Below are 18,382 nucleotides of genomic sequence, written 5' to 3'. Positions count from 1 at the left end.
TACTTTTTAAAGCTTTTAATATATTAATACAAACAAAAAAGAACTTTCTTTTTAAAAGTAAACAGCGTGTATAAAAGTGCTTGGTAATCCAAAATCAAAGATATCTGACCCACAAAAAAAAAAAAAAAAAAGTGAATTGTTCCAATAATATTGCAAATGCTAGGAAAATTTTGCCTAAATTTATTGTATGTCTTGTAGTGTTATTATCAGTGATTATTTGCCAAACAGGCATATTTGAAGGTTATAAACATGTTGACCCAAAGAGGTTATCTTGGAGAGCACAGGATTTGTCCCTCTCTGAAACGGAGTAATAGATGTTGTAACTTCAGCAGGAGGCAACATCAACAAAAAATGAAGCATCTTGATGCAGATATCCAGTATAAATGGATTAATTCTTAGGCTTCTTTTCACATATCCAAATTCATCTTGTTCTATGTGAAGTGTTTTCTGTCCTGTACTGCAGCATCTTTTCATCAGAGTGGAACGGTTAAAAAAAAATATATAGGGTGGGGTAAAGGGCAATTTTCCTTTCCTAAGACTTGCAGACATCTGGCAGGGTTTAAAATTCTTTGGAGTCTGTGACATTGGAATGTCCTGAACAATAGGCATTTTCTGCAAGGTAACTATTTTATGTGAAAGCACAAGAGACAAAGATAAGATCTTCTGTAGTGAATATGCAGCCCCAAGGACTGTATGTACTAGAGGGTCAGGAGCCATGTGATTGGTAGACTTGGCCAAAATTGGTGGGTCCTATGCTGGGAGTTGGTGCATCCTCTCTCACTCTTCCTTCGTGGTCTCAGTGGACCAGGCTCTTCAATCCCCCCACCCTACCTTAATCTCACTGTACTATCCTCCCCCTTGCAGAGACTGGCATGAGGAGTGGTTTATCAATCCTTGGCAGTTCCCAGTTCCATTCAGCTGCAAATGGGCCACTGTGCCCAGCTTAAATGGGAAGATGATTTATGACATGGTTCCTTTTGTACCTCTCAACCCTCCAAATACACTTCTGTTCTTCCTAATCCCCTGGAAAGCTGAATAGCAAGATTGTATTTCTGGGTAAAATTGGGGCTTGGGCATTCAAGGGAGCTATAGTAAATGCCTCTAACTATGAAGTGCATCTTCTTCATTTCAACCAACTGGAACAGAGCAGTACTTTTCTTTTAACAAACTGGATATATTCCAACCAATGCAAGGTATTTTTAAGGGAGACTCAATTTTAGAAGTTCTATAATACTAACTAGGAGCGTTCTTGGTATATATCACGTTGATTCAAAAGTAACAAATGTGCGTAAAACTGTAGCCTTAAATGGCCAACTTTGCCTGGATCAAACCAGTTTGAAAACATCTCTGATTAGAAAACAGAAAGCCGATAGTAGGGAGGTACCTGGGACGTTTTTCATTTCAGGCACAATAGAAACATATCATTGGCATTGTCCTTTTCTAAATGTAAACATCTGAGAGGATTAAAGAAAGCATATCGAATCAATTACAAAAGGAAAAGCTTTTCCTTATAAAATGCTTTATATTAGCAAAAGATTTAACCATTTACTAAGACAGTCAGGCAGACTAATAAATACCTAAAGAAACTGTTTAAGCCCTACATAAAGAAACTGTTGGTTTGGAAAACAAGGAAGACCGCTGGGATTCTTCTTGTACTTGAGGACTTTCAGAAAACCTTCCCTGAAACATGGAAAAAAACACACATTTTATTAAAAACTGCTCTCCTTCAAGATTCCATAAATTAGATTACATTAGAGTAGCAAAACGTTAAGTTACTGTATAAAGGTTACTTTACTCCACACAATTCATGTGTAAAAGAGAGCAACTCAGCAGAAAAATAGACACTCTGCACTCTCGTTATTCCTTTACATATACAGTGTTTCCCCAAAAATAAGACCCTGTCTTATAGTTTTTTGAACCCTGAAATAAATGCTTGGCCTTATTGCCATGCGCTCAAAAGCCCAATTGGGCTTATTATCAGGGGATGTCTTATTTTGGGGGAAACAGGGTAGAATAAACCGAATACTTGGTTTTCATCATCGTTAGCTCATGTTTTTAGGAAAAAATTAAAGGGATGTAGCACCAAAGTCTCCAAATTTGTGCAAATCAACTCCATAAATATAACAAGAGCCGTGACGGTGCAGTGGTTAGAATGCAATATTGCAGGCTACTTCTGCTGACTGCCGAGTGCCAACAGTTTGCCAGTTTGAGTCTCACTGGCTCAAGGTTGACTCAGCCTTCCATCCTTTCCAGATCAGTAAAATGAGGACCCAGATTGTTGAGGGCCATATGCTGACTCTGTAAACTGCTTAGAGAGGGCTGTGAAGCGGTATATAAGCAAAGTGCTATTGCTATTGATAAATTAGACTGAGAGAGCGAGCACTATTTGACAAAGCCATGGACCTACCTACCCGTCTTCAGAGCAATGCACAGGACCTGGGCTCTCGAAATGGGTTGCTTCCAGCTGGAACTCCAACAAGCAAAGCATCTTTGCAAGCGTTCTGCATGCAATACTGCTGAAGCTCTGCAGCTGCCTGAGAGACCTGGATAAGAGGAAGCACAAGAAAATGACAGGCAACTGGTTGTTTTTTTGTTTGTTTTTTAAGAGCTTGGCATGAAAGTCCTGGTGGACCTATATTTCCCCAAAGTGAAGTAACTGGTATTATCTGAAGATTCAACAGCTACGATATGCTTCCTTTTCTGTATTTGTAGCTGGGCTGCTTCAGAATGGAAGATGGAGACCTTCCATCTTGAAGTAACATTGGCTAAGGAGTTCTAGCTGAACAATACAGCTGGAAGGCTAGATTCAGAGGTGGTATTCAGCCGGTTCGGACCAGTTCGGGCGACTGCAGCCCGCCCCCCCCTAGCCCCCCCAGATGTAATGCCGTCCTATTTAGCTACATTTTCAAGGCCGGGCACATGCACAGAAGGTGCATGCACGAGCAAAGGACATGTGCTGAAGGCCAGCCACATGCAGAGAAGACGTGTGTATGCAAGCACGCATGCACGCCAAACCGGTGGCAACAATATGTGAAACCCATCCCTGGCTAGATTGATTACTTAAAAAAGGGGGGCAGGCAATAACTGTTAAGGCATGCAGAACATGCTTTCTATGTAAGCTGCTGCAAGTTTTTCTTTCATTGTGGCAATATAGGAATAAGTTTTTCCCTCCACAGTTCCCTGTGTAATTCAGCCATTTCAAAATTGATCACCCCTCTGTCAACCAGTCCCCTTTCCTGATCTATTCAGGTTTTAGATAATCATCCTGCTAACAGACGATCATAAAGAATCTTGAACTCTTCTATATAATTTCTTTCCAATTTGTTGCTAGGTTGGAAAAAAAGATAAGTAAAACACAGGCTTTTTGCAAGGTTTCAGCAAGGTTTGTCCAAACAGTTTTTCAAAGGAATATTTCTCAACACACTTTATATCGTTTGGCAAGCTGCCACGTAACTTGTTTCCAAACTCAGAGTAAGGCAAAACTTGGCACAGAGTCTCTTAGAGTCACGAACAGAACTTTCGATTTTTGAAAGTACCGAACGAAAGAATTATTTCCTGCAAATGCCCCCTCCCCGTTCGCTCCTCTTTTGTTTCCTATGGGAGGAGCCAATCATCTCCAAGGTGTGGCTTTACTCCCAAGTCGACCCTGCTTTCTGAGTTGTTCTTGTCTTCTGGCAGCTCTGCGCATGCACACACTGGGAACGGGCTCCAGCTGTTCCTCTCCTCGCTGCTGTCTATATCCCTCTCTGCCTCCGACGCAGAGCCCTCATCCGAGCTTTCCCCAGCCCCCAGGACCCCTTCCCAACCTCCTCACTGTCTGACTCTGCTGCCAGCTCCACTGGCCGCCAGCGGGCCACAACACCACCACACATTCCAAATCACATTTTCTCCTTTCAATCCGGGTCAATGCAAAACCCAAGAAAGGAGCCATCAATTCAAAATAGTTCCCATTTCCCCCTCCAAGCTAACAACAGCTATAGCACTTAGACTTATATACCGCTTTACAGTGCTTTACAGTGCTTTGTTACAGCCCCTCTCAGGGGTTTACAGAGTCAGCCTCTGGCCCCCAACAATTTGGGTCTTCATTTTACCCACCTCAGAAAGATGGAAGGCATCTTGAGCCTGGTGACATTTGAATTGCCAATTTGCAGGCAGCCGGCAGTCAGCACAAGTAGCCTGCAGTACTGCACTCTAACCACTGCGCCACCTTAGCTTATAATAGTGACTGAGCAAGGCTCTCGAAGAGACACTGATCTTAAAAATAAACACATATATTGTACTTGATCTAGCTCTAAGGTCATCCAGGAACAGGGCAGGATATCAGGATGACCTTGTAGTGAGATCAAGAACATAATACTTATTTTACAGCCAAAGACTAAAACAAACATTAGAAAACAGAAAAGCTCATTATGGATAACTGAATGTAATAAGCAACTACGTAAATAAGAAGTATCACAGTAACAAAAACTGCTAACAGTTGATAGCAAGGGCAATTGCATTAAATCGGTTTTGGAGATAACTGGTAACCTACCAGTTAAAAGGCGAATAATCTCTTCCTTCGAGTTGGCATGAGGGGGTTTAAAAAGACATCATTAGGCCAGCCCACCATAAGCCATGAAGAAGACATGAGAGGTTTTCTATTTCTTCTAGTAAGCAAGAGGCAGAATTGTTCTTATGCAGGGATGTGACTGCAGAGATGGTAAAACACTTCAATGGGCAAGAATAAAAGCTCTTCCATGGGACAGGCAGGAGAATGTTTGCTACATCCTTGGCAAACAAGTCTTCTTCACCCAGGAACATAGGTCATGCATGTTATGGGACTTTGCTTCAACTCAGAACAGGCTATCTGAGGGCCAAGCAAAGGCAGATGGTATTCATAATTCATAGAATTTTAAATTGATCAGGATGCTTATATAGCAGGCATTTTCACAGACTGCCGTACAAAACTAGGAAAGTCAAAGAAGCGTTAACAATATTTCAGGAGGCAAAGCTGCCCATAGGTCTCCACAGCAATTAGGCCAGCTTCCACTCTCAGGAAAGAATTTAATACATAACAGAGCACTTACAACAAAAGCTCTCAAAATTTAAATTAAACTTCTTCTACAGAGCTTATGTTGCAGTAATGATAAATCTGAGCACTATATAAGTGTGGCTAATGATACCAGCTCTGAAAATAATAATTGCAGTTGCGGTACGGCTACGGCCATTACAATTAGTGACGCACTAAATTGCATTTCAAAGTTTACAGGGCCTAATGGGAAATCCCTTGGCTGCTGATTCCAGGACTTCAAAGCTGGGAAAAATATGCCCCAATATTAAATTAAAAAGTATTTTTTTTTAAAAAAAGCTGAATCTGATCAATATTATACTTACTACATATAGGTAATTCTCAATGAATGGGCCAATTTTTCAAAGTTTCATCAGTGCTGAACAACAGGAACTTGCATGAGGTCTTCATAGTTGCAGCTATTGCAGCTTCCCTACAGTCACGTACTTGTGAATTGAGCACTCAGCAATTAGCTTGCAATTACATCATAGCAATCACATGATTGCCATTAGTGACCTTCAATGCCAGCTTCTGACAATCAAATCAATAGGGAAGTCAGCAGGAGGTTGCAAGGGGCAATCACATGACCATAGGACATTGCAACCAGATGGTATATATGGTATATAGCATTTATATACAGTAATTTTAGTATATACAAATATATATACCCAGGTTTCCCCGAAAATAAGACCCGGTCTTATTTTTTTTCAGCCACAAAATATGCACCAGGTCTTATTTTCTGGGGATGCCTTACCAACTTACCTTAGGATCACCACAGCCACAAATTCCATGCTGCAACACCTGTTGCGCTGCTGCCTGACTTCTTCTGCGGATGCTCATGGCCGCACTCTGTGGCTCATCGCACCAGTACTGCTACTCACAGAACGCTGTGTGGCTTGTTGCGCCGGTGCTGCCGCTCATGGCAGGATGCCATAAGGCTCATCACACTGGTGCTGCTGCTTGTGGCGGGACACCGCAGAAGTCGTTCGACAGCAGAGTGACAGGTGTCAGAGTGTGGGAGGCCCAGCTGCAGCAGTCCTAAGGTAAGTGAGTGCAGGGCATGTGGGGCAGCTTCATCCCCACCCTAGCTTGATTTTTACATCTACGTTTCGCCCCATCTCATACAACCAGATGGTGGGTGGGGCTTAACTAGGGCTTATTTTGGGGATAGGGTTTATATTAGGCACAGGCATGAAATTTGGGTTAGGGCTTGTTTTTAGGGTAGGTCATATTTTCAGAGAAACACGGTATATATATATATATTCATTTAAGAGTTTTAAAGAGAACATAAAAACTAACCAATTCTGAAAAAAGAGCGCAAAGAAAAAGGGGAAAAAAGAAAGGAAATGTCAGCGCTTCGACGCTGGCATAGAGAGTAGAGGAGACAGAGAGATAAGCTCTGAACTTTTGCCTGCTAAATCCCTTTGAAGTCGGGTTGTCGTGGAAATGAAGGGGGGAGACATTCCTGGGAAATGACAAGACAAGAAGTCTGAAGAATGACTTGGAAGATAGCCAATGAGAAGCAGAGATTTGGGGAAAGGAAAGGGAGGGATTGGGGGGCAAAAGGTCAGTCTTGTCCGCATCGAATCATGATCCGGTGGCTGTGCTCAATTAAAGAAAAGATTTCCTTAAAGATTGGCAGTTTGGAAATTCATTTATTTTGAGATAGCATCGAAGTCTGACAGGAAGAATAAAATAGAATTTCCCTTGCAACAAATAAAAGTATGATTACAAGGTTTCCTCTTACTCAATTATCACAAAAAAGTTCACTTTTTGCTACTATCCATTTTTTTCTAATCAAAGGCACAAGTCATAAGTGTTATTTGATAGTGAGATGTACGGCATATCAATTTAATAAATAACTAAATAAATTGAATTAAATGTGCACTTTTTTCCTGTTTCATGCAAGAATCTATAAGGGGCTTCAGGTCATCCATAAATGTAGAGATCTTTTCTCTAATCAAAGAAGTTAGTTTAGCCATCTCAGCAAGTTCCACCATCTTCACCAGCCAATTCCACTGTGGGCCGTGTCAAACCTTTCCACTTCTGATCATAGAATAATCCTGTTGCAGGTGTCATACATACCTTAAAAACAAAGTTCCATGACAAAGTTCCAAGCACCAACTTTCATAAAAATCATTCCATTACTTTCTCTGTACGTTGTTTATAAAAAATAACTTTACCTTCATCTGAGGCACAAACTCCCAGGACCGACCTCATATAGCTTCTACTCCAAGAAATTTACCATGTTCATCAGTTAGTACAGGTAATCCTCGACTTACAACAGTTAATAACAGCACTGAAAAAAGTGACTTATCACAATTTTTTACACTTATTAATCATTGAAGCATCCCCAGGGTCACAAACACTTGGCAACAGACTCATATTTATGACAGTTGCAGTGCCCAGGATCATGTGATCGTGACCTTCTGACAAGCCAGATGGGAAAGCCAGATTCACTTAACAACCATGTCACTAAGTTAACAACTACAGTGATTCCCTTAACAGCTGAAGGTCATAAAATGGGACAAAAATCATGTAATAAATGTCTTGCTTAGCAACATAAATTTTGGACTCAGTTGTGGTCGTACATCAAGGACTACCTGTAGAAGTTCTGGGTTTAGTTGAGGGTTAATATACAATGTGGTATTAATTTTCCAAGAGTGGCAGTGAGTAACAGGCATTGTAGAAAAGCTGACCCGTTACTCATGATTTATTGTCATGAGTAACCATTGCCACTCCTCATGGCAGTAAGAGGGAAGAACACATAGACTTTCAGGCTTGCTGAAACCAAAGAGGAGACATTGCATCAACCAGCATATAAAGTAGAAGCATAGAGTCAGGTCTACTGCTTGGAAACAGTATTTGAACTTGGGCATTCTCAAAACCTGAACCATCAGACTGATACTTTGATACAACAGTATCAAAGAAGCCAAAATATAACCCTTTCCCCCTATTTTTGGACACAGCATATAAGATAAAGATACCCTGAAGTATTTCATGAAAAACATATCCTGTTGTTTTGTGTGGTTTCATACTGAGCAGCAAAAGGCATCAATTGATAGAATAAGCAGTCTCCCAAGGCCAAGCTCCAGGGATCAAATCAAAGCCGCTTTTAAATCAATAAAGGGAACCCAGAGGAACCCCCCCATGGCTAATTGAAATCACGAGGGATAAAGCACCGATCATGCATCTACCATCCCTTCTTGAAACCGGTTTCCTCCTTCTTAGATCAGTCTTCCGTGTTAGTAAGAGGAAGGCTGAATGGATATGTGCTATGATGTAGGGGGAAATGTGTAAAGCTACCATGTTTTCCCCAAAATAAGCCCTCCCCGCAAAATAAACCCTCCCCTGAAAATAAGCCCACCCCGAAAATATTTAAACACATGCGCAGCCGGTCCCCGCCATTTCCTCTGGTTAGGGTTAGGGAGACAGAGCTGGAAATTTATTTATTTATTATTTATTTATTAATTAAATTTCTATACCGCCCTTCTCCAAATAGGACTCAGGGCGGTGCACAGCCTAAGTAAAAACAGAGCATACAAAATTTAAAAAACAGTATTAAAATAATTAAATATTTTGGCCGTAAATTAAAACAACCCAATTGAAAATCAATTGAAAATTTAGCTCAAGCTAAATAAGGTAAGACGGCAAGAGGAGCCCCGTCTTGCTCCATGTGCCCCAAAATAATAAGACCTCCCCGAAAATAAGGCTAAGCACTTATTTCAGGTTTCAAAAAAATATAAGACAGGGTCTTATTTTGGGGGAAACACAGTATAGAGGAGAATTTCCATCATCTCTGTCTCTAACCATTCGGGCATAGGTCTAGCACAGTATTTTCTGCAAATAAATATAGCCCTCGGCCCGATATAAATCCTATACAAGTAATCCTCAACTTACTACCATTCATTTAACAACGGTTTAAAGTTATAATGGCCTGGGGGGGGAAAGGTTATTACAAGAAGATTGTAATTCTGGCACCATTCACATTTATTTTTTTGAAAAAAGTTTTTTATTTTTATTTCTTATACACATAATATAAATGTACACTCTCTTATATATAATTGGTCATACATATACATATTTCTCTTAAAGTATAAAAATAAGGCATTTTAATTACATTCGGGGTTGCTCTTCTACCCTTTCTTTTCCCTCGTTTCACAACAAACCTTCTTCTTCTTTCCCTTCCCTCCCTCTCCTATTTTCTCCCTCCTCTCCTTCCTCTTCCTACATCCCCTTCCTTTCCCCCACTCCTCTCTTTTCCCCCTTTCTCACCTTCTCTCCTACTCCTGTCCCCTGCCTTTTCTTCCTCTCCTTTCCCCTTTCTTCCATTCCTCTCTCCCTCTTCTCTTGTTACCCTCTACTCCTCTCTCCTTTCTTTCTCCTTTGTTGTGAAATATTTTCCTTGTTTGGTATCCGAGCAATTCCAGTGTTCTAATAATATATACTTTCTTTTCGCTTTCTTTTCAATTTTACTCAATCTATTACTGTTATCTTCATAATTGTACATTTATCCTTAAAGTCTTCTTTCTTTTCCCCCCTCCCATCCCCCCTTTCCATTTACTCTGGTGTCATCTGAGTTTCTATTTCTTTTTTCTCATCTCCCTCATTTATCAAATCATTTACCTATCATCTTTTATTCATATTTCTTTTCTAACCTTACATAAAATCTTCCCCATGTCCTGAAATACACGATTCCTCTTTATCTTTTATTCTTAAAGTTAATCTATTCATTTCCTCACAGTCTAAAATCTTTTTTATTACTTCACCTTCTGACAGGATTTTTTCTGTCTTCCAATTTTGCACAAATACAATTCTTGCTGCTGTTATTAGATGTATAATTAAATACACATCTTCTTTACTATATCTTTCTGGGAGAATACCCAATAAAAAACCCTCTGATTTTAATTCTATAGATTTGTGTAACGTTTCCTCCAACCATGTCTGTATTCTAGACCAATAATTTTTTGCTTCTACACATGACCATCATATACAATAATATGATCCCAGCAAATGCAAGCATTTCCAACACTTGGCTGATTTATCCTTAAACATTTTTGCTATTTCTTCTGGTGGCATATGCCATCTGTAAAACATTTTATATAGATTTTCTTTATATGCAGTTCCCATTGTCAGTTTATACTTCCTTTCCCATAGTTGTTGCCATTTCTCTAATTCTATTGCATAACCAAAGTTTTTCGCCCATGTTATCATTATCTCTTTTACTTCTTCATCTTCCAATCCATTTGCATTTATGACCTGCAGTCATGTGATTGCATTTTGTGACCTTCCCAGCAAACAACTTTAATTAGGGAAGCCAGATGCACTTAATGGCTGTGCAGTTCACTTAATTATCACAGAAAGCGGGGGTGGGGTGGGTAAAATCAAGCCTAGTCACATGATGATTCACTTAATGCTTAGTGACCAAAATTCCAATCCCGATTGGGTCATAAGTTCAGGACGAGCTATAGCAATTATGTTTGTTTATGGTACCGCCTCTGGAAAAAAAATGAAGCAAAGATCTAGAGAGCCAACATTCTGGAAGGGCAATTTTATAAACACTTTTTACAAAATTTCCTTACAAGAATCCAGCTGCCTGTTTCTGAAGCATGAACACTGTTTATATCATATGTATTTTAATGTAATCAAAATGATGAACAAAAGTCAAAACACAAATGAAGAACAGGTTGCTCTAACTGCAGCCTATCTATCTTCAGGCCTGTAACGCTTTGATGGCAGAAACCTTTGGTCTTTCATAACAACCATGGGAAAAGCTTCCGTATTATTTATGTTGCAATCTGCCACCCTAGACAGATAGCCTTTGTTTCTTCAGCCTCATTAACCATGATGACATGAACTGAATTGAACTGACCTGGCACATTTTCCACAAAACCATCCATAGGATGATTCAGCCACCATCCTCCTACAGCACAGGATAGATGGGTTTGTAAAAGCAGCAGCCTTTTTTTAATTAAACTGATAGTAACACCATGCTATCAGGAGTCCTATTCAAACAACAAAAGCTAATCTAACATCTGAAGGGATAGTTATAATCACAGAGTACCCCTGGGCCAGGTTTACATCAATTTTATCAATAACAGGACGGTGGGTGAGCACATGTCAAAGGGGCCTACTATTCAGAACTGAATCAGAAGGTATGTTTCTGAGGCCTCAGAAGGAGGTTAACTGAAATCAAGGTGTGTCAAGGAAGATTTCACCACTTGGAATGAGTGGGAGATTTTCTCAGTATAGAGCCCTGTTTCTCAATCACAGCAACTTTAAGCTGTGTGGACTTCCAACTGGCTAGAGAATTTGGGGAGTTCAAGTCCATACGTGTAATGTTGTTGAGGTTCAAAAACTGTGATGTAATTATTATTTTTTTTGCAGAAGGATAAAAGTAGAACCAGAATTTCTAAGCAAGAGAGAGGGTTAAGGTTAGAAAGTGTGTGGGGGAGGGAGGGAGAGAGGGAGGGAGAGGTATTTTGTATCCCAGCTCATAACCACCAGTTAATATTTTTCTAGCACATACTTACAGAACTACAAATGCTCCTAGACTTAAAATCTGCAACACTGTTTAAATTTAAATTGGGTCGCAGTGGGAGTAGAAGCACAGCAGGGAAACAGGCCAGGGTCAATGTGAGAGACTGCTGAAACTCGAGCCAAGCTCTTTGATTTTCAGTTTTACTTCTCTGGTTTTCGTGAGATGCAGAAGAGGTAAACACAGAGAAGATAAGTCTTCTTTTAAATTTGTTTTTGAGTTTTTTTAAAAAAAAATTCCAGTACATGTACAAAAGAATAAATCTGAACTGGAGAGAGTATGGACAGCCCAGCACAAATCTTTAAATAGTGGCATGTATCAATAATTATTCTCAACATGCAAAACAATGAGAAAGACCCTTTGTATCCATCAAAGATGAAGGATTCTTTTGATACGTGCTAGGTGAAACTTACCTCACAGGGTAGAATAAATACGTTTCGAAGAATAGAAATGCTCCATTGTGTTTCCATTTATTTATTTATTAAATGTTTGCCACCCATCACAGCATGAGGTGACTCTGGGCAACTTATCATGTTAAAAAAGAATAAAACAATACAAAAACTATAAAAATACAAATTATCAGCTATTTGTGAAAGACGGGGAGGGCAGAGGGAGGATGAGCAGGGGGAGAGGTGGGATCCATTATTAAACTATAAACCACCTCCAGTGTGATGCTTCCCCGTTGGAGCTCCAAGTCAACTGGCAGTGCCAGCTCTTCAAGCTCCTTACCTTTGGTCCAGCTTAATGCAACCTGAAGCTTCTGTAGCTGGAATTTGCTACCCTACCCTACCCTAAGGTGATGGCATAAAAAGCTCTGCCTTTGTTGTTAAGTCTGTGCGGTTATGGCTTTGTTCCTTTTTTCCTCTGGCTTTATGCTGCAATTAATTTCATTTTTCTCTCCTCTAACGGATGGGAGGGCATAGAGTGCAAACAGTGACATCGGGGGAGGGATAGAGTCAAAATCGATACACGAAGGGATATTCAGTACTAATGCTGCTGACCTATGTTGTCCCACAGGACTCCATTTTGCCCAGCACGTTGATCAAAATCTGTATAAAATCACTTTAAAAGATTGTCCAACAGCTTGGAGAAGAGTAACACAGGCATGCTAATGATAACTAAGTCTATCTTTAGCAAAGACCAGGAAAGCAAATGGTACCTTTATACTCTGTTTCAATTCACTTAAAGGGCTGGATGAGAGAGAATGAACTTAAGTCAAATCCCAAAAAGATGGGGTGATGTTGATAAACTAACTTGGGATTTATGTTCATCCTCCTTGGATTGGAAGGAAGGTGGAAGCCAATCTCATGAGGGAGGGGGAGTGGTTCCAAAGGGCAGGAGAGGATGGACAACAGAGAAGGCTCTTCTCCTGAAACCCAGAGAAACAGGTGGGGTGTTCCAATCCCAGTGGGATGAACAAAATCCTCAGGTATTACTGTCATCCTTACCTCAGTTTCAATAAGCAAATGCCCTTCAGGGGTCTAGGTCACAGCCAATTCACCATGGCCAACTTGCCACAGCCAACTCACCATGGGACAACTAGCCATGGCCAACTCGCCATGGGACAACTCACTGTGGGACATGAGTTACACTAATATCAAAGAACTGGTGGAATAGAATCATTAAAGAAAATATGCAAAAGGAGGGGCAAAATGAAATGAGTGACAAAAATTTAAAATATTTTTTCATTTAATTTAAATAAATTCAATTCAATTGTTCATTTGTCCCGCAGTGATTGGGCTTTGGTGAGTTGTTCTGCAGCGAGTTGTCGGTAGTGAGTTGGCCACATGAATTGGCCAAGGCGAGTTGGCTGTGGCGAGTTGTCCCATTCCACCCTTGAGAAGTAGAAGGAGTGTAGGTAAATCTCTGCCCATCTCAGAAACAGAGTCTTCATTGCAATCAGTGACATCCATAAAACACTCAGATACATAAAAATGATATGGATTAGCTACGTAATTAGGTGAGCAGATTTATCAGTTAGACTGCTATGCACGTTACATATTATGTGCCAGAATTTGACTACACTTAAAATAGATAAAGACATTTGAATCAGAGAGCAATAACAGGATATTTAATCCGATGTGGAATTAACAGCTGATCATTGGCATAAAATGGATAGTACAGTAAGAGATGTTTGATGGTGTTTATAGCTTCTTTTCACCCTGATATGGGCTGAGTTTGGATTCAAATGGAATCTGTTTATATTTTCCCTCCAAAACCCCTGATGGAAATGTATTAAACCTGTATTAAACCTCCAGGTCATTCACTAATTGAAACAGGACCTACCAGGCTTTCTGCAGCTTGGAGATGCATTCATTTAAGTTGAGTTTTTCCCTCTGTGGTCAAGGTGTACATGGATCATAGTACTGACAGATTACTTAGTAGAATGTCCTTCTCATTTTTATTTTAGAAACATGGGCATTTTCTAAAACAAAATGTACATCAAAGTTATTGAATGCTTAATACATTTAATCTGTTTCTTCTTTGTCCCACCCCCCATTACAGCTAAATTATATCCCTATCGTTTAGACAGTTATCATCATCTGGAAGCAAACTTGTAGGGCTCCAGTGAAGGAATTATTGAAGGGGAGAAAAGGAAGTGTGGGGAAATTTCTAATATTTAAAGCAGGCTGCCTTGCGACAAAACATAATACAAGAGAAACCCTTTGAACATATTCATGGGAGCCGAAACCAAATAAAGCTATAACCATACAAATTCTAACAAGCGGAGCATGAACCCCACTGAAAACAGTAAAATGCATTCTTAGCTGAAGAGTCATTCAAGGTTTACATCTTTCTCTAAACTGACTGTGTCAGAATGCTGAACTAACATGGGAATTCTGGGACGCTGGAGGACATCCAAAAAATGTAATCTGAAAGGCTGAACAAACAAGTCATTTATGTACTGCTGGGATAGAGAACTTTCTCTTTACAAAAAACAGCTACTCAAATTAGTTTTATATATACCTAGCAAATAGTAGCCTCTAATTATCTAATTGTACCTAATCACTGGCCTGGGATGCTAACCATGTTTCAATTACATTTTGTTTATAGATGATGCCCAGAGGAGCCAACCAGCAAAAAAACACCAGGGAAGGGTGGGGCAGATAATAGCATAGCTTGTAGGAGCCTCTGCTACCCTTTGTCTTATTGGCAGAATTCCAAGCCAAAAAATGGGCAAAGATGCTTCCATCAATGGGAGCAAATTTACTTAATATCCTATTCTTTTAAATGAACTGTCACCCATGTGACAAACTTCCTAAGAGCAGTTTGACAATTAGTCCTCTTCCCTGGATGTGTTCAAGTAGAAAATGGGTATAATTGTGGTGGTGGTGAGGGGGTTTTGTAGAGTATTGAACTGTATAATCTATACATGTATAATTTAAACATGACCTCCTTCAACTCAAATTCTCTGCTTCTATCCATTTATCAAAAGTGACATTATTTCTTTTAGTTTTACTAGCTTTTCATACCGAAGAGCTGTGCAAAGTCTGGAAGCTGATTTTGTTCACAATTTCTCTGTACTGCAGAATTACAAGAGATCTCTTACATTTTTGAAATTAAATATTGGTTTACATAAACATGCCCATGATCACATATTAAGAGAAAGCTCTTTACTATTAGTTATTCTTGGGAACTAAGGTATATTTCAGAAGCAGATTCTAACAATCAACCAGGAGAATATGAGTGTTAAAACTCTGCTTTGACAGAAAATAAAATTTTATCCATTCAAAACGGCTCAAAGAATGAGGTTAGCTAAGGTCGGAGAATTGACAAAAGTCCTTTGAAAAATATAGAATTTTTGGCAGAAGTCTCTTTTTTTATTGTATCCTCTCCACCCGCAGCTATCGGGGACTTTCTCTCTTATAAACACAGTCACAAGTGTTATCTACAGCCACAAAAGGCGTATGATCAAGCCCGGTTCATTTATCAACCCCCCCCCTTTTTTTTTAAACAACTCCATTGTACTCGAAACGCTCGATAGTACGGGATACTATCAAGATACTACAGGCTACGCCAACGATGGCCGATCCGTTGCGTTTTATACCAGAAGTCACACCCCTCTTCGTGGGGGGAAAAAAAAAGACGCCTTAAAAATCAATATCTGGGCTTTTACAACCCACCCGATCAGACAAGAATCCAAATCCTCCCGTTGGAAAGCACCACAAAATTGCAGGGAAAGAGAAACCTTAAGCCACCCGCCACCATTCCAGCTAAGTCGGGGCGAAAAGAAAGGCAAGGCAACTAAATCAAGCCGCAATGGTGTCGTCCAAAAAAAGAAGAAGAAAAAAAGAGGAGGAGGGGAGGGGGAAACCAACCCGGCCCTGCCCTTCGCAAGCCCACTAGATCGTCAACCGACAATGGCCTATTGTCTTCCCAGCAGCGCCCATCCAAACCTCCAACGCCAGCGGATCAAGATGATCCGGAGACAAAGCAAAGCCCAGATCCCAATTTGTGATCCGATCCAAAAAAAAACCCAAAGAGCCGAGAGCGGCCCTCTCTCCCTTCCCGGCGCTTGATCGCTCAAGCTCCACCGTCCCGCCTTCCGAGTCTGCAAAGAAGACAAAGGCAGGCTTTTATGATGCCGCCAGCTCCGCTCGGGGCGGAGGTGGGGTGGGGGGGAAAGAGAAGCGGCCCCGGTCCCTCCTCGCCTCGCCCGCAAGCGGAGAGCGGCGCCTTTTTTTTTTCCTGTTGGGAAAGGCGGCTCACCCTGATGCGTTCCACGCCGGCCTCGAGTTTCAGCTGCTCCACCAGGCGCTGCAGGGTGTTGACGCTGGAGCTGGAAGACATGCTGGCAGCGAATAAGCGCTCGGCGGCTCCCTCTCTCTCTCTCTCTCCCGAGCGAATCCGCGCCCCCTTCTTCCCCCCCCCCCACCTCACTCTCCGGTCCCGAGCCTGGACGTAAGCGAAGCCTTCCCGTGGCAAGAAAGGGGTGGAGGCAGCAGCACTCGAGCCCCCCCTCCCCTCCCCAATCCCTCTGGGGAAAGAAATGGCGAGGCGAGATGGGTCGATTTGGCCAGAGCGCAGCCGCTCTGGAAGGACAAATCGCTCCCGACCTCTTTTGATTTATCCTCTAAAAATTCATATCCTGCCTGCTCCTTTTTCCCCCTCCCCCCTGCTTCCCATCGCTACCTCAGCCTGTCTGCTGTCCAGTATGATCCGGGCCTTCTTGGTGGTGGTGGTGGTGGTTATTATTATTATTATTATTATTATTATTATTATTATTATTATTATTATTATTATTTATTGGTTAATCTTTAGTGAGATTCACAGCCTTTGAGGCTGGTTAATAGCTCAGCAGCTCGAGTCCTAACCAAGGACCTAGGAACTGTTAAGGTATCATCGGAGGATGTAAGCTGTTCCGAGTAAGGTGGTTTTTTGTAGAGTCAAAATGTTCAAGTCCGGCAAATTTAGAATTTCTAAATAGCGGGGTAGCCCTTTGGGTATTGCTCCGAGGGCTCCAATTACAATCGGGACAACGCACGATTTCTATTATTATTATTATTATTATTATTATTATTATTATTATTATTATTATTATTATTATTATTCTCTTAAAAACTATTTTAAGGGGTTGCCACAAAGAAGAGGGAGTCAAAGAACCTGAGAGCAGGACAAGAAGCAATGGATGGAAATTAATCAAGGAGAGAAGCAACTTAGAACTCGGGAGAAATTTCCTGACAGAACAATTAATCGGTGGAACAACTTGCCTCCCGAAGTTGTGAATGCTCCAACACTGGAAGTTTTTAACAAGAGAGTAGACAACCATTTGTCTGAAATGGTGTAGGGCAGTGATGGCGAACCTTTTCGGCACTGAGTGCCCAAACCGGAACATGTGTGCCTGTGCACGCACCGCAATACCGGAAACCCAAAGACCAGCTGGCTGGCACGTGCATGCACACTGGCCAGCTGGTCTTTGGATTTCCAGCGCATGCATGTGTGCCAACCAGCTGGTCTTTGTGCGCACCGGAGCACCTGAAACCCAAAGACCAGCTGGCCGGCAAACGCATGCCTGTTTTTTGGCCGTTTTTTGGCTGATTTCAGGCCGTTCTCAGGCCATTTTTCAAGCCAAAAACAGCCTGAAAATGGCCTGAAAACAGCCTGCTTTTTGGGCATTTTTCAGGCCGTGCTCCAACGCCTGCGAAGACCAGCTGGCCATGTGCATGTCTGTGCCGAAAACCAGAAGAGCAGCTGGGGACGGCATGTGTGCCCACAGAGAGGGCTCTGCTTGCCATCTCTGGCACGCGTGCCATAGGTTCCCCATCACTGTTGTAGGGTTTCCTGCCTGAGTAGGGAGTCAGATTAGTAGACCTCCAAGGTTCCTTCCAACCCATTCTATTCTATTCTATTCTATTCTATTCTATTCTATTCTATTCTATTCTACTCTACTCTACTCTACTCTACTCTACTCTACTCTACTCTACTCTACTCTACTCTACAAAAATAATTCTCTGGGTTTCCAAGCGTTGATAAATCCACCCAATTTGTTATTCATTACAAATTGGCTGGATTCACATAGCAGGCTAAGTCCTAAACCACGGCTTATGAGCTCAAAATGATTGGATTCAACAGCAACCTAAGCCAAAAGAACACAAATCTCATTAATGCGTTAAAGTGGGGGTGGGGAGGAACTGGCTGCTACCAAGAAGTGTATTAAGATTTAGTTTAATGTTCCACCAGTCTTGTATTCCAATTCAGCAATTAAGCTGAATAATCAAGGAGAAAAGCAACCTAGAACTAAGGAGAAATTTCCTGACAGAACAATTAATCAGTGGAACAACTAGTTGTGAGTGCTC

General features: G+C 41.2%; 1 protein-coding gene across 2 annotated transcripts; it reads right to left on the bottom strand.

The window, feature by feature from the left end:
- On the bottom strand, window positions 1-16,540 carry GNG10 (G protein subunit gamma 10). Of its 2 annotated transcripts, none has more exons than XM_034410581.3 (3): window positions 16,296-16,540; window positions 2,408-2,543; window positions 1-1,680 (listed from the first exon to the last, which is right to left on the bottom strand). In XM_034410581.3, exons 1-2 carry the CDS (start codon window positions 16,374-16,376, stop codon window positions 2,418-2,420), a joined length of 207 nt encoding a protein of 68 aa, XP_034266472.1. In that variant the 5' UTR covers window positions 16,377-16,540; the 3' UTR covers window positions 1-1,680; window positions 2,408-2,417. The 2 variants fall into 2 exon arrangements, with proteins under 2 accessions (XP_034266472.1, XP_034266471.1); XM_034410580.3 differs by having other exon boundaries at window positions 2,412-2,543.
- Window positions 16,541-18,382: the final 1,842 nt, after the last annotated feature.

This window comes from Pantherophis guttatus, chromosome 2 (assembly GCF_059756535.1).
Source record: "Pantherophis guttatus breed Tessera chromosome 2, ASM5975653v1, whole genome shotgun sequence".
NCBI classification, from domain to species: Eukaryota; Metazoa; Chordata; class Lepidosauria; order Squamata; family Colubridae; genus Pantherophis; species Pantherophis guttatus.
This window is presented reverse-complemented; position numbering and strand designations above follow the sequence as displayed.

Excerpts from the sequence above, each read along its gene's own strand:
- GNG10 (XM_034410581.3), bottom strand. The coding sequence starts at position 16,376 with ATGTCTTCCAGCTCCAGCGTCAACACCCTGCAGCGCCTGGTGGAGCAG. Across the intron at positions 2,544-16,295 it reads CCGGCGTGGAACGCATCAGG|GTCTCTCAGGCAGCTGCAGA; the intron begins GTGAGCCGCCTT and ends CCTCTTATCCAG.